General features: G+C 36.7%; 2 protein-coding genes and 1 pseudogene across 24 annotated transcripts in view; 2 read left to right on the top strand and 1 right to left on the bottom strand.

Annotated features, from left to right (window-relative positions):
* The window catches only part of ZCCHC13 (zinc finger CCHC-type containing 13), a 171,285-nt gene that overhangs the window by 112,032 nt on the left and 34,235 nt on the right, over positions 1 to 25,018 (bottom strand). The window contains exon 2 of one of the 23 annotated variants that reach the window (XR_011650773.1): positions 3,439 to 3,519. The exons of the other annotated variants lie outside the window; for them this stretch is intronic. The gene's annotated coding sequence lies outside the window, so the exon portion shown is untranslated. The remainder of the gene's footprint in view (positions 1 to 3,438; positions 3,520 to 25,018) is intronic. 23 annotated transcript variants of the gene reach the window in all.
* LOC123479219 (AP-1 complex-associated regulatory protein pseudogene) lies at positions 10,884 to 11,435 on the top strand (annotated as a pseudogene).
* On the top strand, positions 17,605 to 19,248 carry LOC112300010 (nucleoside diphosphate kinase, mitochondrial). Its single transcript, XM_045191213.3, has 2 exons — positions 17,605 to 17,613; positions 18,423 to 19,248. Exons 1-2 carry the CDS (start codon positions 17,605 to 17,607, stop codon positions 18,774 to 18,776), a joined length of 363 nt encoding a protein of 120 aa, XP_045047148.1. The 3' UTR covers positions 18,777 to 19,248.

The raw sequence follows: 25,018 nt of genomic DNA, 5'->3' as shown, positions 1-25,018 counted from the left end.
TAGTACAGTAAATAGTATTAGAAAAACTAGATATCCACATAACAAAAAATGAAACTGCATCCCCTATCTTATACCACTCAAAAAAAATTAATCCAAAATAGATTAATGACTGAAATAACCTGAAACTATAAAACTCATAGAAAAACTAAATAATAAACTTCTTCACACTTGCCTCAGCAAAATTTTTTGGATATGACTCCAAAGCACAGGAAACAAAAGCTTAAATAAACAAGTGGGACTACATCAAACTAAAAGGCTTTTGCACAGCAAAGAAAACAAACAATAAATTGAAAGGCAAACTTTAGAATATGAGAAAATATTTGCAAGTCATATATCTAATAAAGGACTGATTACCAAAATACTTCAAAAAATCACCCAAACCACCCAATACAAATGGGCAAAGAACTTCCTAAACACTTGCTATTGTTTCTTTGATAACAGCAATGCCAACAGGTGTGAGTTTTGATTTGCATTTCCCTAATAGCTAGTGAAGTTGAGCATCTTTATATATCTGTTGGCCATTTATATGTCTTCTTCAGAAAGGTGTCTGTTCAGGTCCTCTGCCCATTTTTTAATTGAATTGTTTATTTGGTGTTGAATTGTATGAGTTCTTTATATATTTTGGATACTAATATCTTGTCAGAGATATTTGCATACCCATGTACACTGTAGCATTATTCACAACTGCCAATATATGGAAATGACCTAACTGATTGGATAATAAAAATGTTCTATGTATATACACTGGAATGTTGTGCAGCCATTAAAAAAAGAAGGAAATACTGACATTTTCTACAACCTGGATGGCATTATTCTAAGTGAAATAATTCTAGACAGAGAAAGACAAGTTCACTATGCTATTATATAGTCTTTTTTTTTAAAGTCAATTTCATAGATACAGAGTAGAATGGTGGTTGCCATGCACTAGGAGGAACAGGAAATGGGGAGATAGATGTAGGTCAAAGGATACAAATGTGCACAACATGGTAGTTATAATTAATAAAATGCCTATGTATACTTTAAATTTGCTAAGGTAGCACTGACTGGTGTGGCTCAGTGGATTGAGTGCCAGCCTGTGAACCAAAGCATTGCCAGTTCCATTCCCAGTCAGGGCACATGCCTGGGTTGCAGGTTAGATTCCTGATTGGGGGCGTGAGAGAGGCAGCCAATGGATGTTTCTCTCACACACTGATGTTTCCCTCCTTCTTTTTCTAAAAATGAATAAAATCTTTAAAAAAAGAAAAAGAAAATCCCTTTCTGAATAGTATCAAAATGAGCAAAACATTTCAAAATAAATTTAACAAAAGAAGAGATAAAGAAAACTGACAGAGACTTAAACTGTTACTGAAAACCCCGAGTTTAGCTCTCGGTCACTCAAAAACCAATACAGAGAGACAAGTGTTGGGTTGAGAAGAAAATATGCTTTATTCAGGAAACCAGCAGCCTGGAAAAACAGCAGACTAATGTGCAAACATCTTCTCTAAAGTTCCAGACCAAGCAGAAGAGTTTTAAAGGGAAGGAAGCGGGTGAAATAGCAGGAGCTATATGCTGGCCTGCAAGCAGCCAGTATGCATTTCATCATTTTCTTGATTATGCAGAGACTTGCAGGCTCAGCAGCTCCTCACAGCTCCTTTGAAGATGGTCTTTACTTCCATAAAACAAACTCATAAATTCTCCTCCAGACCCCGAAGTTATCCCCTCCTGCTTGCAAAGAGACAGCACATCAGCAGCTTAATGACTAACATTTCGGGGAACAAAAGTTGAGCAGGAAGTCTTTAACATGTGAACAAAGGCCTAATTAAGAATTAAATTATTTAATTCTAGCTGCAAAAAATACTAGGGCCATTAAAATCACAAGAGGCTCAGCTAGAAATGATGCAGAGAACAAATTGATGGTTGCCAGATGAGAAGGGAGAGGGGGGATGGGTGTAAAAAGTAAAGGAATTAAAAAGTACAAATTGGTAGTTACAAAATAGTCATAAGGTATGGAGGAAAAAAGGGGCCATATATTAAACCTGAGCAGCTCAGGAGAGGCCAGTATGGAGGGCCCTACAAACTCAGAGACTGAATGAAAATAAACACAATAAACACATAAGATGATCTAAACACAAAAATTCCTAACTAAAAGCAAGTCATGATGGGTAGTCAAGTCCTGGGCCTGTAATTTCTTTAACAAAGGTCACTTACTTATTGTAAGTGAGCCCGTCTATCGTGTTTTTGCACCTAAGAAAATACACCTTTGAAATGTCAGAGTAATCTCTCTCCTTTTTTTTAACTGAAAAATTGCTTTATCATATTTGACCTTATTTAAAAATCTAGGTTCACACTAGACCGACAATTAAGTAATTTTCACGTTTGAGATCACTGATATCAAACAGTAAAACATTTTTATTAACATAAAATTTATGTTGTATTTTTTAATTGAATTTACTGGGCTCGGGTTGCATTAATATGCCACATGGGCAGGACAAAATGACAGTATCTCTTCTTTTCCTGACTCCTCAGGGCATACCCTCTGCACCAGAGCACAAGACCACCAGAGTATTAGACCTATTCACTGTTATCTTGTCACCCGTATACCACCTCTGTGTGCTGTAAATGTTAGTTATCAACTATCCTGTACTCACAATGTAAAGGAGTACATGTCTCTCCATTTCACTCTTTATCCTATCTCAGACATTTCCCCACTTTGCTATCTCCCACCCCCTTAATCTACCACCAAAAGATTTCATGCAACCCTCCTTACATCTCCCCATCTGACTCTAACGTATAAAATAATCTACAAAACTGTCATTCTCTAATGTTTTGTCTATTGAGATTTTGCTTCTCATCAATTGTCCTCAGTTTGGCTCAAATAAACTCATAAAAATTTGCCACAGGTTTGGACGTTTCTTACATTGACACAAGAATGTAAACTACAGCATAGGGAATATGGTCAATAATATCGTAATACTATGTATGGTGCCAGGTGGGTGCTGCACTTATCAGGGGGAACACTTGGTGAATTAAGTGAATTCCTGACCACTATGCTATAAGCCTAAAAAGTAATAAGCCCTGGCTGGTGTGGCTCAGTGGATTGAGTGCCGGCCTGCGAACCAAAGTTTCGCTGGTTTGATTCCCAGTCAGGGCACATGCCTGGGTTGCGGGCCTGCTCCCAAGTAGGGGGTGCACAAGAGGCTACCACACACTGATGTTTCTCTCCCTCCTTATGTCCCTCCCTTCCCCTCTCTCTAAAAATAAATAAAATAAAATCTTTTTTTAAAAGTAATATAAAATAATCTTGAATGTCAATTTTAATTGAAAAGTAAAAAAAAAAAATCACACAAAAAACAGAGGCAGATTTATATATTGGAAACTACAAAACACTGCTTCAAAGGTACATTATTATTACTATGATTGGATTGGAAGATGCCTTATTATTATGAAGACAACACTCACCAATCTAATCTACAGAGTCAATGCAAACCCCATCAAAATCCCATCAGGCTTCTTTTTAAAATGGAAAACAGCAAGCTGATCCTAAATGCAAGAGATGCAGAACACCCAAAACAATTTTTAAAAACAACAAAGCAGCAGGTCTTTCATTACCATATTTTTAACTTGCTTTACAGCAAAAGCAATCAAGACAGTATTGCATTGATCAAAGATCAGATACAAGAAAATAACCGATATACTGGACTTCATCAAAATTAAAAATTTTAATGCTTGATAGACAGTATAGAAAATGAAAAGACAAGCCATGTAGTGGGAAAAAATATCTGTAAACTGTATTTATGATAAAGGACTTGTGTCCATATCTATCTATCTATCTATCTACATACAGATATGTACATATCTAGAGATATGTACATATAGATATATCTTACAATGCATTAAGGGAAAAAATTAGAAGTGGAGAAGGATTTAAATGACAGTCCACCAAATACATATGAATAAACAATAAGCAAATGAAAAGATGCTCAACCTCATTAGAGCTTAAGGAAATGGAAAATGAAACCACAATGAAATGCCACTTCATACAAGCTAAAATGGTTATAATAAGAAAGAAAGGCAATAACAAGTTATGATGAGGATATGGAAGAATGTAAACTCTCATATATTGCAGGTGGGAATGTAAAATACTACAGCCACTTTGGAAAAACAGTTTGGCAGTTTCTTTAAAAGCTAAATAAATACTTACCCTATAATCCAGTATTCTATGCTAAATAATCTATGTAAGAAAAATGAAAATATACAAGGACATATATCAATGATCATAACAGCACTTATTAATAATAGCCAAGAGAAAAAAAAGGGAAATTTTCAACTCTCTATTGAGTGCTGAATGGATAAACAAAACTGTTATATTTATGAAATTGAATAATATTCAGCTCTAAAAAGGGAATAAAATACTGATATATGCTACCACAAAAATAAACCTTAAAAAGATTTTAGTAAGTGGAGACCAAACTCAATATAATAAACATTACGTTTCATTTATATGAAAACAGTCAGAAAAGGCATACCTTTAGACAGAGTTCAGCGGTACCCTGGTACTGGGGATGGGAACAGCACTGATTATAAACAGGCTTGAGGTAATTTTTGGAAATAATAAAATATCCTAAAAGTGGACTGTGGTGGCTGCACACTACACAAATTTACTAAAAACAAAGGAACTGTGCACATACAATGGATAATTTTTACGGTGTATTATACCTCAATAATACTGAAAAAGAGACAAATTGAAAATTTTAACTAAAAGTTACATCTACAATTTAAAAATTCACTTGAGATCTTAATAACAGAATGGAAACAGGGCAAAAGAACCAATCTGAGCAACAGAACAAAAGCAACAAAAGAGCCTCAGGACCAATATCAAAATGTCTAGCATACAAGTGATCAGAGAGCCAGAATGAGAAAAAAAGTGCAAAATATATATTTACTTGTGGGAACCAAAAACTTCCCAAATTTGATAAAAGATAAGTTCACATATTTAACCACTTCAGCAAACCCAAACAAAATACGTCGAAAAAAAAAACACACCCAGAAATACCACAGTAAAACTGCTAAAACAAAATTACAGGAAAAAGTTTGGAAGCAGCTACAAAACATAACACATTTCATATGAGGAAACAATGATTCAAACAGCTGCAAATTTCTTATTGGAAACTGTGGAGGACAAATATGGTAGAAAAACATCTTTTAAAGTGCTGAAAGAAGAGAAGCCATCACCTAACACCTCTTAATCCACTGAAAATGTCCTTCAGGAATAAAGGTGAAATGAACACCTTCTTAGATAAAGAAAAATGAAGAGTTTATTTCAAGCAGAATTGAGATGAAATGATAAGAGTTCTTTAGTCTAAAGGTAAATGATATATCAAGGGGAAGCTGGTATTTTTAGGAATAAAAAAAGAACAACAGAACTGGTAAATGACTCAGTAAATATACAGGACTCTATTTCCCCTCTTTCAGCTCTTTAAAATATGTACGACTCATTTTTTTTTAAGATTTTATTTATTTATTTTTAGAGAGGGGAAGGGAGGGAGAGACAGAGGAAGAGAAACATCAGTGTATGGTTGCCTCTCACACACTCCCTACTGGGGACCCAACCCACAACCCAGGCACGTGCACCGACTAGGAACCAAACCAGCGACCCTTTGATTTGCAGGCCAGTGCTCAACCCATTAAGCCACTCCAGCCAGGGCAATATGTACGACTCTTGAAAGCAGAAATCTTAACAGTCTGGTGAGCTTTCAAATATATAAAATACATGGCAACTATTGAAAAAAATCAAGGGAGAAATACAAACAGATCTATATGAATGTAAAGGCTTCTTTCTGTTTTACTTGAAATGGTAAAGCTTTAAATCTGTATGTATTTATTCATATATATTATATAAAACATTTATTTCTATATAAATTTATATATGTACTTATATTTATATAAATGTTTAATTTATATAAATATATTTTAATTTAGATACAAATATATAAATAATATACACTTTATTTATATATAAATAATACCTATTTTACTTTACATATAATTTTTTTTTTTTTGCTACATAAAGCTTGATTGTTTCCATTTGGTCCAAGGCATGGGAGTGGGCTACATGGTGGTGAAAAGGATGCTTAGTTGTTGTAGGGAGAGGCTCAGGCAGAAGCCAGACACCAGGGGGATGTAGACCCTTCAAAGTCCTCTGGGCTCCAAAGGCTGGTAGCCGAGCCTGAGGGTGAGCCTTCAGAAAAGATACTCGCCCAGCCCAGCCTGGGGGCCTTGCCGCCTGCAGAGTGAGCCAGGTGTGGCCCATCTTCTTGATGTGTTTCACCTGCTCATCCAGGAAGTTGTTCTCCAGGAAGTCACGGAGCTAAGGGGCTGTGCAGGCAGAACACAGGGCATACAGATGCAAAAGGTTCTTCTCCAAGGCCAAGGTGGGTTCCATGGCATCCTAAGTTGTACCTGACTCATCTTGAGACAGCTTTTGCACATTCTGGAAGAAGGCACAGCCACATGCTGGTTTTGCATCTTCAACAGACACTTGGCACCTCCGTGCTTCGTTTCCACCAGCAATCAGAAGAAGTGGCCCATGTCCTGCACAGCCACATCGTCTTGGTTGAAATAGAAGCCCAGGGAGAGGGAGGTGTAGGAGGCCTGCAGATGCAGGGTAGCCAGGTAGTTGACTGGAACCTCTACCTGGGTGGAATAACTGATGAATTTGGAAGCTCATGGTTGTTCGGCAATGAGGAGTTAAGCTCAAAAAATGCTGTTGGCTGGTTTTGGGGCCTGAGGATGGCTGAGGTGGTTCCAAACGTGGTGACTGGAAAAGAGGTTGGAGGGCAGTCAGAGGCTGGAAGAAGCAGCGTCCCTGGGCCTGCTCCGTCGAAACCCTGTTGAAGCAAGAGACAGATCCCAGGGACCGCCAAGGGCACTCTGCAAGGTATGTATATTGTAATCCCTAATGCAACAAAGCAAATTTGACACGTAATCAAAAAGTATAAAAGAACACCTTGGCTGTTGTGGCTCAGTGGTTGAGTGCCGGCCTGCAAATCAAAGGGTCACTGGTTTGATTCCCAGTCTGGGCACATTCCTGGGTTGTGGGATGCGTGAGAGGCAACCATACATTGATGTTTCTCTCCCTTTCTTTCCTTCTCCCTTCCCTCTCTAAAAAATAAATAAAATCTTTTTTAAAAAGTATAAAAGAACATTAAAACGGAATACTAAAATATGTTCAAATAAAGCATTAGACAAAAATGAGAAACGAGAAAAAAAACAAAAAAAAAGAAAGATTACAAAGCTTACACATGTGGAAATCTAGGAACAGCATCACTACATCCCTTAAGAGAAGAAAAAAGGCTCAACAACTACAAGTTAATGATTTTCTTGACCTTAGAAATAAAGTCATAGGCAAAAAAATGATATAGAAATTTAGAGAAGGGAAGGTACCTGCAGGGGAAAAACAGAATCTGAACATTTGATTACTGGAACAAATGCCACAGGAAGTCATATAAAAGCAGGTAGACATGTTAAACTAAAAACCAGAATAAACTGCTAAAAGTCAAGTGTGGCCTACCATAAGAATGAGAAGCCCCTCTGGGTTTCAAAATGGAGGCCACATTGCACTCATTCATTACAGTCTTTACCAACAGGTAAATAGGAAAGATCACAGAAAAAGGTTCCCTCGGTGCTCCCTGGGAAAGGAGAGCAGCAACTATGGCTGAAATTGTGCCTAGACAAATCCCTCCTCTCTCTCTTACAAAGAAGAAAACGTTCTTAATATAAAAGGAAGATAATTAAAAGCTGGAGCCCAAAGCATTGGGAAGAGAGGACAGAGCAAAATTAGTACCAGGCCTACTACCTTTAAGAACAAAAGCCTAAGTGCACAATGTGGGGGCAGCCACTGGTGGAAATCAACTATATCTGGGTAACAGGGAGGAAAAAAACAAAGCTTCAGCCCTAGGAAAGGAGCAGAAATACATGCTGAAAATAGTATCACATCTGAAGATGCAAGACGTGTGAAATCCATATGCCGAGACACAAATTCAAAGTGCCTGCTTAACGCTGAGTCTTAATCAGAACAGTAGAGCCCTGGCTGGTGTGGCTCAGTGGATTGAGTGCACGCTTGCGAACCAAAGGGTCGCTGGTCCGATTCCTAGTCAGGGCACATGCCTGGGTTGTAGGCCAGATACCCAGTGCGGAGTGTGCAAGAGGCAACCACATGTTGATGTTTCCCCCGCTCTCTTTCTCCCTCTCTTCTCCTCTGTCTAAAAATAAATATTTTTTTAAAGATTTAAAAATTGATTAAACAAAGAACAGTAGAAAATACCCCTCCCCTCTCAACCACATGCTAACAAGCATCAAGTAAAACTAGAATATGTTCACAGGATAAAGCTGAAGGAGACAGACCCTCTCTGGGTAGCAGTGCAAAGTGGGAAACCCAAAGCCAAGCAGGGACACAAAAACAAAGGTTCAAATTCTCTGGTGTACAGAGTGAAACCACAGTAACAAACTTCAAAAACCACCCTGACTGGTTTGATACAAAAAATCTACTTTAATAGCCTAAACAAAGGAAAGAAGTGCTTTTCTCAAACAATAAAAAAGATTTACTTCAGTATGTACTATCTTATATATAGCATGTCTGACTTTCAACAAAATTTACAATGCATTCAAAAACTAAGGGACAAAAAAAAAACAGACGGAGAGCACGCAAACTTCAAAACCAGACGCAGATACTAGATTTGAGAACAGAGATTTTAAATAACTAAGCTATATTAAAAATGTGCGTAACAGGCAAGATCACACATGTAGTATCACAATAGAGATGGAAACTCTAACAAAGAATCAAATGAAAATGGTAGAAATCAAAAACACATTAACAAAAATGAAGACATAATTAGACAACAGAAGTACAGAATCAGGGAACTCGAACACAGGTCAACCTAAACAACCCAAATAAGATGTAAACATAAGTAGAAAAGAAAAACAAAACAAAACCATCATGCAAGACAGAACCATGGAGAAAGTAAAAAGATCAGTGGTTGCCTGAGGCTGGGGGTTGGGTGAGGGAGTAGGGGGAAGAGATAAATAGGTGGAATACAGAGGACTTTTAGAGCAGAGACTCTGATATTTTAATGATGGATACATTTATTCAAACCCACAGAAGGTACAACAAAAAGCAAGAGTGATACTGAATGTAAACTATGGACTTCGATGTTGATGTATCAATGTAGGCAACAATGTACCACTCTGGTGGGAAATACTGATAATGAGGAAAGTAAAGTATACCTGGGGGCAGCAGGTATATCTCTGTGCCTTCCTCAGTGTCGCTGTGAACTTAAAACTGCATTGAAAGATAGTCTGTTAAAAAAAAAAAAAAACCTGCCATATTCTTTTAAGAAATAAAGTTTTCAACTAGCATTAATATTATGCTGTCAGTACTGTTTCTAAAAATGAATGTTTTCTCCTAAATGTCATAAAGTTTCTATATTTTAATTAATATTTGTATAATGAGTAAGGTATGTGTTCACACATTTTTTAATATGTGGTCTTTCAATTGTTTCAGCACCTTTTGTTGAAGAGGTTACCCTTTCCACATTGGTCTTTTGCATGTTAGCTAAAAAATAACTACATTTGTGTAGGTCTATTCCTGGACTCCTTAAGCTGGTCCACTGATCCTTGTGTTTCTTTCACTGATACCAAATACCACTGACTACTCCATCTTTAGAAGTATATAAGTCAGGTAGTGTGAGCTTTCAAACTACTTTTTACTTTTTCAGAACTGTTTTTATTTTAATTTCTTTGCATTTTAATGTAAATTTTACAATAAGCTTGACAATATCCATGTAGAGGTTGCTCAGATTCTGGTTTGGCTGACACTGAATCTGTAGATGAAATTGGGGAGGTTTTATATTAAATTGGGTTCCCAAACCCAATTCCTCCATGGGGACTGGGGATCCCTCACACCAGCATTCAATTCTCAGACACCAGCAAGGTATCTGAGAATTAAACTCAATTCTGACACAACCTACCTGGAAGTAGCATAAGATTCCAAAAGTTAAGGATTCAATCCTACCATTCAGTCATGGTCATTTCATTTTCTTGACTTTTTTCAGAACAAACATTTTCAATTTTAATGAAGTCCAACTTAGTGGACCTGGCAACCTTTGGCAGTGGGACCAGCCCCTCACACAAAGCTAAGCGCTGAGGCAAGTACAGGGCCATGTGGAGGGCCTGAGGGTCCAGAGCCAGCAGCCCAGCACTCCCTCTGGCACTCTCTCCTCCTGTTGCAGTGACTGGGTGGTCTCCGGAGTAGCCTACGCTTTTATTCCAGCCAAGATCCCCAGGCCGCCAGCTCCAGCCCACCCATGGTGAGTCCCGGATGCAGCTGCCTGCGGGCCTAGAGTGGGGGGAGGAGCAATGCTGGGCAGCTACTATTGAGAACTGCTACTAGATGCAGTGCTTCAGATGGCTCTGCAGGGAAGTGGGGTGGCTGCAGCATGCCTGAGGATCTAACTATTTTAGAATGCTCAAGAGGTGAGTGTTTAACTGAGGGACAGGGTGCTCTTTTGTCAGTGAGGCAGTGATTCTGGAGGCAGATGCTGGGCCTACCCCAGTGAAGAGGTGTACCAAAATTAAAGCAGCAAGTTCATTTGAAGCAACTCTACAGTAGAATCATCTGAGTCACTTTTTCTTGTTTGACAATCTAATAGAAAGTGATGGAGGAAAAAGCCCAGGAAGCAGTCATTGGCAAATTGTTGACCTAAGAGAGTGGGTGGCATTATGATTCTATTACTGAAAAACAGAAAGGTATGGATATGAAAATTCAAAAAGAGTTAGCCTTACAAGAAGTTAAGACTAGAAGAAGCTTTATATGCAACACAGCATGAAGCAGCCAGGGCAATAAAGCAATGAAAGCTCCAAGGCTGGAGAGGAGGAAAAGCCGAGCACTGTGCATGGGCCACCCCACCAACAAGATGTCAAAAGTCAGGATGGGAAGACAACTTTGAATCTTGTTTGAGACATATAAAATCACGGTATGAAGGTTTTCCAAGTAGTAGACTCTCCTCAGATGCTACAGTTTTGACAGCAAATACAGAAAGCAGTTGTGATTTAATGACCAAAACTAAATCAACTAGTGGAAAGGATGACAGCACATCCTTAGATCTAGAGTGGGAAGATGAAGAAGGAATGAATCCAATGTTTCCAATGATAGAGTGTTCTAAGACAGAGGAAGACATTCTCCAGGAATGTCCTGAGACATTCACTCAGGTGTAATGGCAAGAAACCTGGAAGTTATCCTGTGTCCACCTCTGATGACTCCAATGCGCTGGAGTGGGGGAGTGATTTTATGAGTGCCAGTGGATGATAAAGGCAATTTTGAGTATTCTGGATTTGTAAATCCTGTACTAGAACTGTCTAATTGGGGCATGAAGCAGTCTGATGGAGATCAACAGAAATGAGAAGTGACCCTTTGTTAAACTTTGTGACCCTCCTCAGCAGTTACAACCAAATGCTAAAAACCAACTAGAATGTATAAATTATGCTGGGGTTTTTCATAGGGAGGTATAAACCATGTTGTAAATGCTATTATAAAGGACTAGGAATGATGGGCTATATCATAATTGCTAAAGTGCAACTTCATCACCTGCCTTCTGTTTTCCAAAAACAAGTTAATGGTTCTGTCATGTTATCAATTACATTTATTTTAACTCCTTTATAGCATTCCTGTTTACTATTTGTAGATTTTCACTTTTTAAATAATTTTTATTAGTTTGACTTAGTATGTTTTCATAAACTTATTTAGCTAACTATGAAAATATTAAGATTTTGTGTTAATGCTTAGCAGATGTGAGGGAGCATGAGGACGGGCCACCAGATTCAGATTTAGAGTAGTGTTTCCTTTCCAGCATTATTTATTCCTACTACTGATTTAAATTTTATTATCTAGTAGTAAGCACAATTAATTTTCATAAATGACCTTAAAGAAATGCTCAAGTATCATTTTCTTTCTATAGTTTTTTTATTTTTTATTTTTGGCATTTTTATGTTTTTTTTTTCCACATTTTTTTTTATTGTTTTTCAACTACAGTTGTCTCCATTTCCCCCCACCACTCTCCCCCACTCCAGCCATTCCCAGTTCCCACCCTTGATCCCAACCCCCTTGGGTTTTGTCCATGTGTCCTTTATACATGTTCCTGAAAACCCTTCCCCCTTTTCCCTCCATTATCTCCGCCCACCTCCCCTCTGGTTACTGTCAGTTTATTCTTAATCTTTCTACACTTATTATATATCCAAGTATGACAATGTTGATTCAGTCTGAAACAAAGGATATGATGTGACAAAATAAGCTTTCAGGGTTTGGACACAAAGTTGGTAATCAAAAGTAATATCAAAGAAAATAAATATACTTAGGTTTTTCACTTCCTTTTATGTGCATTGTAAGTAAATACAGACTTTAACAGATATACTATATTTCTAGGTGTCATTCTTTTAAAGTTTATATTTTAATAACTGGTCTCAGAAAGATTTTACACAGGCAATAAGGGTACTTCAAAGTATATAAAATCCTTTCTGGTGTGAAAGGATCTGTTGATTTTTCTGTTTTCCTTTGCCTTGTAATACAAGGTGCATTAATGGAATAGAACTAAGTACATCAATATATGTAACTACTTTTTGTGATATACAATGAACTCTTCTCTAAAGTTTATGTACTGATTTAAAAGGCCAAGGATAAACACACCCTAATTGCTTGTCTTGATTTTGCTGAAGACTGATATGATTTCACTAAGCAAATTCTTTTGATTTTTTCCTTTTTTTTTTTTTTCCATTTCTTTTCCTTGCAACAATAACAGTGCACGTCCTCAATAATATAGAAAGGTCCAGATGTAAATAGTAACTTAAACTTCTTGCTGCACTTAAAAAGAAAAACCATGTGGTCCTTTCAATATTTGAACTGGTAGGCAATGACATCTGTAGTTTCATCTCTTTTTTTATCTCATAGAAATAAATATGACACTTTAAATATGTAAATATCTTAATTTTATTATATATGTCTGTCTTAACATAGTTTAAGTTGTAGTTACATCATGGGAAGTATTTTAAAGGTAACCCATATTCACAGTGCCTATATTACGCTTTTTGAAGTTTATACACATCAAATATATATTTTTGGTGTGACATAAGGTACTACTGTAATTTTTTTGGCATGTTTTTGTTAAGAATTTTTTGAAGAAATGGTAACTTCTCAAGGATTGTGAATAAACACATTTTTACATTTAAAATATCTCCTTGCTAATGGCTTCTTAAATGGATTATGCTTTTGATGTTGTACCTAAAACTCATCACCAAACTCAAGGTCACATATTCTCCTGTACTATTTCATAAGTCTTACAGTTTTCCATTATTTATTTAAGTCTATGATCCATTTTAAGTTAATTTTTGTGAAAAGTTTAAAGTCTCTAATTAGATTCACTTTTTTTTTTCCCTATGGACAAAACAGTTAGTTGTTCTAGCATCATTTATTGAAAAGACTATCCTTTCACCACTGGACAGACAGCCTTTCTGCCTTTGTCAAAGATCAGTTCACTATATTTATGTGAGTCTGTTTCTCAGCTTTTTAATCTGTTGTATTGATCTGAGTGTCTATCCTTTTACCAGTAACATGCTGTCTTCATAACTGTAGTTTTATTTTTTTTAATTTTATTTATTTTTTTTTAAAGAGAGGGGAAGGGAAGGAGAAACAGAGGGAGAGAAATATCAATGTGTGGTTGCCTCTCACGTGGCCCCAACTAGGGACCTGGTCCACAACCCAGGCATGCGCCCTGACTGGGAATCCAACTGGCAACCCTTTGGTTCGCAGCCCATGCTCAATCCACTGAGCTACACCATCCAGGGCCATAACTGCAGTTTTATACTAAGTCTTGAAACCAGGTAGTATGAGTCTTCCTACTTTGTGCTTCTTCTGTACCACTAATGTTACTTGGTAGTAATAATTTGCCTTTCCATAAAAAATTTAGAATCAACTTACCAATATCTACAAAATACTTTAATCGAATTGTGATGAAAATGGTATTGAATCTATATATCAAGGAGGGGGAGTGATTTTAACAATAATGAGTCTTCCAATCTAAAAACACAAAATATCTCTCCATTTATTTTGATCTTCTTTGATCTCTTTCCTGGAGTTTTCTAATATCCCATCAACAGTTTTCCAACAATCCATCTAATATTCCTGTACCTATTTTGTTAAGATTTATACCCTAAGCATTTCATTTTTGTTTGATGTAAATAGAAGTAATATTTTCTTTTATTATAAATTCCAAGTGTTCATTGCTGGCATATAAGAAAACAATCAACTTTCATATAGTCACCATGTATCCTGCTTCCTTCTTATCCTCACTTATTAGTTTTAGGCTTTTGGAGATTCTTTGAAATTTTCTACATAAACAATCTTATGTGTAAATACAGTTTTATTTCTTCCTTTCCAATAAATGTTTGTTGTTTTTCATGTATTATTGCACTATCTAAGACTTCCAGTATGATTATGAGTAAGAGTGGTGAGAAAGGACATCCTTGTTCCTGATCCCAGGAGGAAAGTTCCCAAACTCTTACCATTCATGTGAGGAGTCTATATATAAGACTAAAGGCAAAAGGAGCTATTCACAAGCACTATACTCTAGTGGATAAGGTTGTTTCCCACAGGGTCTTTTGAAACTTTTGAAATAGCTATACATGCATGTATAGCAGAATGGAACAATTAGTAAATGCACAGCAAATGTTAGGAGCTTGGTTGCTACCTATGAGTGGAAGATTATAGACAAAGAGAAATGAATAGAATTACTCATTGAATCATGGTAATGGATTAAAGTTGGAGACATCAATATGAATTAATGTTTGGGTTAATATAAACACATATAAATACAAAAATATTTGTAGCCCTGGCTGGTGTGGCTCAGTTGGATAGAGTGTCTCCTGTAAACTGAAAGATTGCAGGTTCGATTCCCAGTCAGGGCACATGCCTAGGCTGCCAGTTTGGTCCCTTGTCAGGGCACATACAAGAGGCAACCAATTGATGTTTATCTCTCATACAGATGTATCTCTCTCTCAAACCAACAAGCATGTCCTCGAGTGAGGATTAAATACATATATTTAATATATATATTTGTAGATATGTATATACATATTAGTATGCATATTTCTTCTATCAGCTGAGATAGCTAACTACATGATACAAAATACACATACAATAATAAATTGTCTATACACTAGCAATGGACAATCCAAAAATAAAATTAAATCAATGCCACACACAATAGCATCAAAAAGACTGAATATTTAATAACTCAATAAAAAACTGAGATTTGCACAATGAAAATTACACAGTGTTATTGGAGAAAGTTAAAGCCATCTAAATAAATAGACATCTCATGTATAAGATGCATGATGGTCAAGATAACAATTCTCCCAAAATTAATCTATTTATTCAGTGAGAATCACTACCAAAATTACAGCGGATTTTTTCCAGGGGGTGGGAGTGGGGAGTTGATTATAAATAACAGTGATTAAACTATTGGATATGTACAGCAATAAGATGAACTTAGACTCTTAGTTCACAATATACATAAACATTAATCTCAAAATATAGGCAGGGATCTAATTGTAAAAGGTAAAACTAAAACTGTTAGAAGAAAACACAAAATAAATCCTTGAGACATTGGGTTAGCAAAGGTTTGCCAGATATGATACTGAAAAAAATCCTCCCTAAAAGAAAATAATGAAAATAAACTTTCAATAAAAATCAAAACTTTTTATTTCATAAGACACAATTATGACAATTAAAATACAAGGCATTTATTAGAATACTTGCAAATTACCAAATACAACAATTTTCAATGGGTATGCCACAAGAATTTTTAAAACATACAATACATGACTATTTAGTCTGGGGCACTGATATCTTTTCCCTTAGATTGTCAAATTTTAAAAAATGACAACAGCCAACATAACAATGGCCACCTGGTGTGAATAAATCAAAATCATACCATTTTTTGGTCAGAACAGCAAAAAATCTACTTTTTGGTGTGCTGCAAAATTTCAGTAATTAGTTTATATGTGCAAAAAGATGAAAAAGGATGAAAATCACTGACCTAATAGAATCCTATTATCCAGAACATATTAAGAACTGTTATAACTTAGTAATAAGGCAAACAATCCACTTAAAATTGGGCAAAAATGTTTAATAGACATTTCACCAAAGAAGATACATAAATGGTTAATAAGAAAATGAAAAAAGAATCCTAATTCATTAGTCAATAAGGAAATACAAACTGAAACCACAATGAGATGTAATTTTACTCCAACATAACACAGTAACAAATGTAGACAAAGATAGAATCATTGACCCTAATACATTACTGATGGGAATGTATTATGTTACAGTTACATTGAAAAAAAACTTAAGAGATTTCTAAACAATGTTAAATACAAATCACCATATTATTCAACAATTCATATACAAGAGAAATGAAAACATATCCATAAAAAGACTTCCACATGAATGTTCATAGAAACATAATTTATCATAGCCAATAAAATAGAAACAACCTGAATTCTTATCAAAGGTTTAAAGGAGAAACAAAAAGTGGTGTATTCTAAATGTGGTATACAATTGAATATTATTCACAAATAAAAATAAATGAAATACTGATACAGTAATACTGACCAACCTCAAAATAATTAATCTATGTAAAAGAACTCAAACACAAAAGACTATATATTAAATGATTACAGAATTATGAAAGGTCCAGAAAAGGCAAATCTACAAAAAAAAAAAAAAAAGTAGATTAGTGCTTGACTGGAGTTGAGAGTGAAAACCAAGATTAAGTGTAAATTAATATGAAGAATGTTACTGAGATGGTGAAAAATGTTATAAAACTATGTTATGGTCATGATGGCAGAACATATAAATTTTACTAAAAATTGTTTAATTATACATTTTAAATGAAAAAATTGTATGTAAGTTTTTTCATTAAAAGCTGTTTAAAATTGAAATAGTCAACACAACAGCAGTGTTATGAAATAAAACACAAACCAATCCACCTACCCACTCACACTATCCAACCTAAAAACCCAACCACCAACACACTATACACCACAAACAGACACACATGACACACACATACAATACAGGCACAAAAATTAAAAGGAAAAAGATGAAGAAAAATATAGCATAAAACACTAACCAAAGAAAAAGGTGAGAATCAATATTAATTTGAAACAAAGTAGATATCAAAACAAGAAAGATTATCAGAGGATAAAGAGGAATGTTATGAAAAAATAAAGCAGTGACATCTCCAAAAAGACATAACCATATGTATATGCGCCTAATAAATTTTCAAAATGCATAAGACAATAAATGATAGATGTGAAAGGACAAGTAGGTAAACTGAAAATCAGTTTGGTATTTCAACACTGTTCTCTCAGAAATTAATAATACAAACAGTCAGAAACTCAAAAAGAAATGGAAGGCCTGAACACTATCAAACAACTTGATATAATTATAGAACACTCCAAACAATAAGGACAGAATACACAGTCTTCTAAAACACTCATATGGAAGTTCCAGCCAAGATGGAGGGTGTACGTAGATACGATTTGCTTCCTCGCACAACTAAAAGGACAACAATAAATTTAAAAACAAAAAACAACCAGAACTTCCAGAAAGTCAAACTGTAGGGAAGTCCAACAGCCAAGGAGTTAAAGAAGAAACATTCATCCAGACTATTAGGAGGGGTGGAGACAGGCACCCAGGCAGTCAGGTTGGAGAGGATGCCCAGCAAGGACCTGGCCAGACAAGGCAGCAGCTGGCTGACTAAGCGGTCCCACATTTGCATGAGGATAAAATGGGAGGAAAAACTGGGGAGAGAAACAGAGAACACAACCCAGGGTTCAAGTGCAGGGAAACTAAAGCCTCAAAACCTCGGGCTGTAAAAATCTGTGGGGGTTGCAGCAGCGGGAGAAACTCCCACCCTCACAGGAGAAATGGAGAGATCCACAGGGTCCTGGAATGTACACAAGCCCATCCACCTGGAAATCAGCACCAGAAGGGCCCAATTTGCTTGTGGGTAGTAGTAGAAGTGACTGAAAGTGGGGCCAGAGGTAAGCAAGCTACATTGTCCCCTCTCTTTACCCCTCCCCCACATACAGTGCCACAAGGCAGTGAAGTAGATTGCTCTGCCCTGGTGAACACCTAAGGCTCAACCCCTTACTAGGTAACAGGCACATTGAGACATCAAAATATGGCCCAAATGAAAGAACACATCAAAACTTCAGGAAAAGAATTAAGTGAGGCTGCGCCCGCGGGCCGGGCACCATGACAAGCCTCCTAGGGTGTGTATCGCTGCAGAGGCTGTCATGCGGCCTATGGACCCTGGTCCCCAGTATGCTAGTGCACCCCAGCTCAGGCGCCGGAGAGCATCCTTGCTGAGCACTATCATGACCTCCGGGGGAAACCCTTCTACCCAGCCCTCATCAGCTACATGAGCTCCGGCCCTGTGGTGGCCATGGTCTGGGAAGGCCCCAACGTGGTCTGCACCTCAAGGGCCATGATAGGACACACTGACTCAGCTAAGGCTGCTCCTGGCACCATTCTAGGAGACTTCAGCCTCCACATTAGCAGGATCGTCATCCATGCCAGCACCTCGGTGGAGGAGGCCCAGAGGGAGATCCAGCTGTGGTTCCAGAGCAATGAGCTGGTGGACTGGGCAGATAAAGGCTACCGCAGCAGCCTCTACCCGGCCTGAGCCTTAGGATACCCTCAGCTGCCCCAGCATCCACTCAGGACCAACTACCTCTGTCCACAAGAACTTGAGCCCACCCCCGTGCTCTGCCCGTCGTCTGTCTCGCACCACTTCCCTGTTCACCTTCCGCCCCAGCCCAGATCAGCTAAACCAACTTTATGTGCCTTTTGTATTCTAAGCCAGCAAGAGATTGGATCAAATCCTTTCCATGCCAAAATGCCAGACTACCTTTGGGGTGTCTCCAAAAATGGGTAGTTTAACCTCCACTCCCCCAAAGGGGAGACATTAAAATTCATTGTGCTGTGAAGAAAAAAAAAAAAAAAAGAATTAAGCAATGAAGAGATAGCCAACCTATCAGATGCAGAGTTCAAAACACTGGTAATCAGGATGCTCACAGAAATGATTGAGTACAGACACAATGGAGAGGAATAAGTGCAGGCTATGCAAAGTGAAATAAAGAAAAATGTACAGAGAACCAACGGTGAAGGGAAGGAAACCAGGATACAAACCAACGATTTGGAACAAAAGTAAGACATAAACATTCAGCCAAAACAGAATGAAGAAACAAGAATTGAAAAAAAATGAGGAGAGGCTTGGGAACCACTGGGGCAACTTTAAACGTTCCAATATCCAAATCCCCTTTGTCAGAAGAAGAGGAGGATCAAGAAACTGAAAACTTATTTCAACAAATAATGAAGGAAAATTTCCCCAATCTGGCAAAGGAAATAGACTTCCAGGAAGTCCATGAAGCTCAGAGAGTCCCAAAGAAATTGGACCCAAGGAACAACACACCAAGGCATATCATAATTCAATTATCCAAGATTAAAGATGAGAGAGTTTTAAAAGCAGCAAGAGGAAAGAAGACAATTACCTACAAAGGAGTCCCCATAAGACTGATTTCTCAAAGGAAACCTTACAGCCAAGAAGGGGCTGGAAAGAAGTATTTGAAGTCATGAAAAGCAAGGACCTACATCCAAGATGACTCTATTCAGCAGCAAAGCTATCTTTTAGAATGGAAGGGCAGATAAAGTGCTTCCCAGATAAGGTCAAGTTAAAGGAGTTCATCATCACCAAGCCCTTATTATATGAAAAATTAAAGGGACTTATCTAAGAAAAAGATCAAAACTATGAACAGTAAAATAACTAACTCACAACTATCAACAACTGAACCTAAAAACAAAAACAAACTAAACAAACAACTAGAACAAGAACAGAATCACAGAAATGAAAATCACATCAAGGGTTATCAGTGGTGAGGGGGAGGGGGAAGAATAGGGGAAAAGATACAGGGAATAAGAAGCATAATTGGGCCCTGGCTGGTGTGGCTCTGTGGATTGAGCGTGGGCTGTGAACCAAAGGGTCACTGGTTCAATTCCCAGGCAGGGCACATGCCTGAGTTGCAGACCAGGTCTCCAGTTGGGGGTGTGTGAGACGCTACCACACGTTGATGTTTCTCTCCCTCTCTATCTCTCCCTTCCCCCTCTCTAAAAATAAATAAAATCTTTTTTTTTTAAAGCATAATTGGTAGGTACAAAATATACAGGGGGGAGTTAAGAACAGTATAAAATTGGAGAAGCCAAAGAACTTATATATATGACCCATGGACATGAACTAAGGTGGGGGGAGTGCTGGTGGGAAGGGGGTGCAGGGTGGAGGGGGGAAAAAGGGGGGGAATATGGGGCAACTGTAATAGCATAATCAATAAAATATACTTAAAAAATGCACATACATAACATTCACCAAGGCAGATCATATTCTGGTCTGTAAAACAAATCTCAATGAATTAAATATATAATAATAGCCCTGGCTGATGCGTCTCGTGGACTGAGTACAGCCTGCGAATCAAAAGGTCACCAGTTCAATTCCCAGTCAGGGCACATGCCTGGGTTGTGGGCCAGGTTCCCCATTTAGGGGCATGTGAGAGGCAACCAATCAATGTATCTCTCACACATTGATGTTTCTCTCTGTCTTCTCCTTTCTGTCCCTTCTCTCTAAAAAGTAAATAAATAAAATCTTTTAAAAAGTTAAAAATTAAAAACAATACATAATAATAACCCAAAGGGCATTCTCAGCACATAAAATTAAACTAGAAATGAACAATAGAGAGATACCCAAAATTTTCCAAATAATTGAAAACTAAACAACAAACTTCTAAATAACACATAGGTCAATGAGAAAATTTCAAGGGAATGTAAAGAATAGATTGAACTAAAAGACAATAAAAATATATAACAAAATCTGTGGGATGCAGCTAAAGCAGGGCCAACAGGAATTTATAGCATTGAACAAATATATTAGGAAACGAAGACCTAAAAACATTAAGCAAAGCTTGCGCTAAAGAAACTAAAGCACAAATTAAATCTAAAGCAAACAAAAAAAATAACAAAGATCTAGAGCAGATATAAAAAACAAACACAATACCAAAAAAATGAGTAAAACCAAAAGTTCTTTTTTTAAAAAAACACTGATATAACTGACTAACCTGTAGTCAAGCTGCCCACAAAAAGAAAAAAGGCGGGGGGCAGGGGGGTGGGGAAGAGAGAGAAGCCAATGACATTAAGAGGAAAATGAAGGAATACTACAAACAACTCTATGCTCATGAATTTGATAAATTACGTAAAAATGGAACAACTATTTGAAAGACAGAGTCTATGGCCATACCACACTGAATGCGCCTGATCTCGTCTGAAAGACACAGACTACCCAAACTTGCTGAAGAAAACCTGAATAGCTCTAAACCTAGAAAATAAATTGAACTGAAAGCTACAAACTTCCTAAACATAAAAATTTCAGGCCTGGATGGTTTCAATGGTGAATTCCACCAAATAATCAAGCAGGAAATAATATCAATTCTACACAATCCATTCCATTAATGAAGAGGAGAGAACATATTGCAATGATGAATCCCTGTTCACAAATTACCAGAAAAGTATGAATCAATATGTCTAATGAACATAGATACAAAAGTTGTCACAAAGTATTCGTAAATCAAATATAGTAATATAAAATATATAAAACATATCCCAATCAAGTGGGTTTCATCCAAGGAATGCAAGGTTAGTACAACATTTTTAAAAAATCAATGAAATTCTGTATCAAAAATTTAAAGAGGACTAATCATCTCAATGCATTTAGAAATGGGCATTTGAAAAACCATACTTTCTTGATAAAAATTCTCAGAAAACTGCAAATAGAATGGGAAAAACTTGCCCTAATAAAGGGCATCTATGAAAAACCTATAGAAAATAAAGATTGGAAAGAAGGAAAATATGCCCTCCCTCTCTACCCTATTCAACATTGAATTAGAAGGACTACCACTCTGGCTGGTGTGGCTCAATGGATTGAGCATGGGCCTGGGAACCAAAGTATCGCCATTCAGATTCCCACTCAGGGCACATGCCTGGGTTGCAGGCCAGGTCCCCAGTAGGGGGCGCCCTTGAGAGGCAACCACACATTAATGTTTCTCTCCCTCTTTCTCCCTCCCTTCCCTTCTGTAAAAATAAATAAATAAAAATCTTTAAAAAAAGGATGATTAGAAAAAAAAAAGGACTACCAACACAGTAAGACAATTCTATGGCATACATGTTGGAAAGAGAGGAATTTAAAAGATCTTTATTTACCGAAAACATTATTTTCCATCTAGAAAATCTCAAATAATCTACAAAAAAAACCTCTTAGAACTAAAAACTGAGTTTAGCAAGACTGCAGAATATAAAGTCAGTAAACAAAAGTCCATCATATTCCTATATACAGCTATTAATAATTGGTATTTGAAATAAAACAGATAAAAATACAACTTATAATAGCACTTCAAAAAATAAAGTTCTTATAAATCTAACAACATAAGTGCAGAAACTAGATGCTGGAAAAAAAATTATGAAATAAACCAAAGAAAATGTAGATAAATATGGAGAAATACAATGTCCATGAATCAAAGACTGAGTAAGATATCAAATCTTTCCAATATCATCTATAGATTCAAGGTCATCCCAATCAAAACCTGAGCAACCCCTTTTTGTAGATAAGGGAGGGACAATAATGTGGAAAGAGACCTTCTCTGAGACACAGCGTAAGGGAAGACTTACCCTGAGGGTAACAGTCATTTAGGAAAACCAGAGGTTACTATCCTAGCCAAACAATCATGCTCACTAAGTAGGGGTGTCGCTCTGAAAAAGGAAGCCACCTATCCTACCTTTAGTTCCTCAGCAACACGGAAAGGTTTTGCCAAGGGCAGGGGCAGGCTGTAACAACAGAGACCTTACAAAATATCCCCAAGGGAAATAACTTAATTTGTAACACACTGGGGAAAGTTCAACCCAGAGGGTACTCTTCAAAAGAATAGAAATTTGAATTGTAAGCAATTAAGAGGAGACTGTTAAGTACTTGAGATTAACAAATCAAAGAAACACCAGTTAAAATTTTACCAGAGAGAACCAGGGAAAGAGAGAAAGACGTAAGAGTCTTATTAAGTAAGGTCTGTATGTATGCTCTCTGACCACAATGGAATTAAACTAGACATCAACAACACAAAGATAACTGGAAAACTCCAAAATACTTGCAGATTAAATAAGGCACATCTAACTAGCACATGGATCAAAGAAGAAATTTAAAAAGAATTTAAAATATATTTTGAGCTAAATGAAAATGAAAATACAGCTTATCAAAAGTTGCAGGATGCAGTGACAGCAGTGCTTAGAGGGAAATTTATATCATTGAATGTACCTATTTAGAAAAGAAAAAAAAAAGATCTAAAATCAAAAATCTAAGTTGCCACCTTAGGAAAAGTAGAAAAATAAGAGCAAATTAAATCCAAAGTAAGCTGAAAAAATAAATTTAAAACACAACAGAAATCAATTAAATTATCAAATCAACAGAGAAAAAATCAACAAAACCTAAAGCTCATTCTTACTAAATATCAGTAAAATCAACAAGGCTATAGCAAAGACAACTGAATAAAAAGAAGACAAAAATTACTAGTATCCAAAATGAAAGAGGACATCATTATCAACTCCATGGACATTAAAAAGATAATAAAGGAATACTATGAGCAACTTCACCTAGAAACATGACAAACTAGATGAAATCATACAATTCTTTGAAAGAAAAAATCTGCCAAAACTTACACAAAATAAACAATCTCATTAGGCCTATATTTATTTTAAAAATGGAATCAATAATTAAAAACCTTCAAAACAGAAAGCACCACACCCAGATGAGCTCGCTGTTGAATTCTACCTAACATTTAAGAAGATATACCAATTCTCCTCCATCTCTCCCAGAAGACAGAAGCAGAGGAAATACTTCATTATTCTGGAAAGCCAAAACTACCCTAATTCCTAATACTAAAACAAAGACATTACCAAGAAAACTACATGCCAATACCTTTCCCTAACATAGATACACAAATCCTCAACAAATTAGCGAAGTTAATCCAACAATGAAAGAAAATACTTATACACCCTGACAAAGTAGGGTTTTACATAAGGATGCAAGGCTAGTTCAACATTAGAAAGTCAATGAATGTAAACCATCATATCAATAGCTATCAGTAAAGGAATAGACAAACAGATCAATGGAACAGAAGAGAGAACCCAAGCCCAGAAACAGATCCACATAAATGTAGTTAACCGATTTTTGACAAAGGAGTAAAGACAACAACAGCAACGAAAAGACAGTATTATCAACAAATGGTGATGGAACAACTGGACATCCACGTGGAATAAAATGAATCTAGACATAGACTTTACACCCTTCACAAAAATTAACTCCAAATAGACCACCGACATAAATGTAAAGTGCAAAACTAGGAAATTCCCAGAAGATAACATAGGAGACTTCTACATATAAATAAATAAATAGCGTATTCTATAAGTCCATTACTGTCAGTAAATAGCTAAAAAGCCATCTAGTATAAAATTGCAACTTGATCAGCTGGAAGGTCTGAAGCTAGGCACTGACTGTAGAATAAGTAAATCTGGAGTTCCACCCCAACCAAAAGTTAAGACTGAAACCATTTTACCACAAAAAAAATCTATTATGTGGTATGACAAGGGTAAGCCCTGACTACATATGCTTCCACCAAACTGGAGTTTTCCTCTATATTACTAGCCTTCATTCCTGTTAGAATAGAGTCTTAATCTGGTTTGCAGAAGTACTTCATACATACTTTCCCTTTCATCACACAACATGAAGACATATTCAAGGATTCATATCTAATAATATTCGTAACAACTGTTCAAAGACAT

The sequence above is a fragment of the Desmodus rotundus genome, chromosome X (genome assembly GCF_022682495.2).
Source record: "Desmodus rotundus isolate HL8 chromosome X, HLdesRot8A.1, whole genome shotgun sequence".
Taxonomy (NCBI): Eukaryota; Metazoa; Chordata; class Mammalia; order Chiroptera; family Phyllostomidae; genus Desmodus; species Desmodus rotundus.
This window is presented reverse-complemented; position numbering and strand designations above follow the sequence as displayed.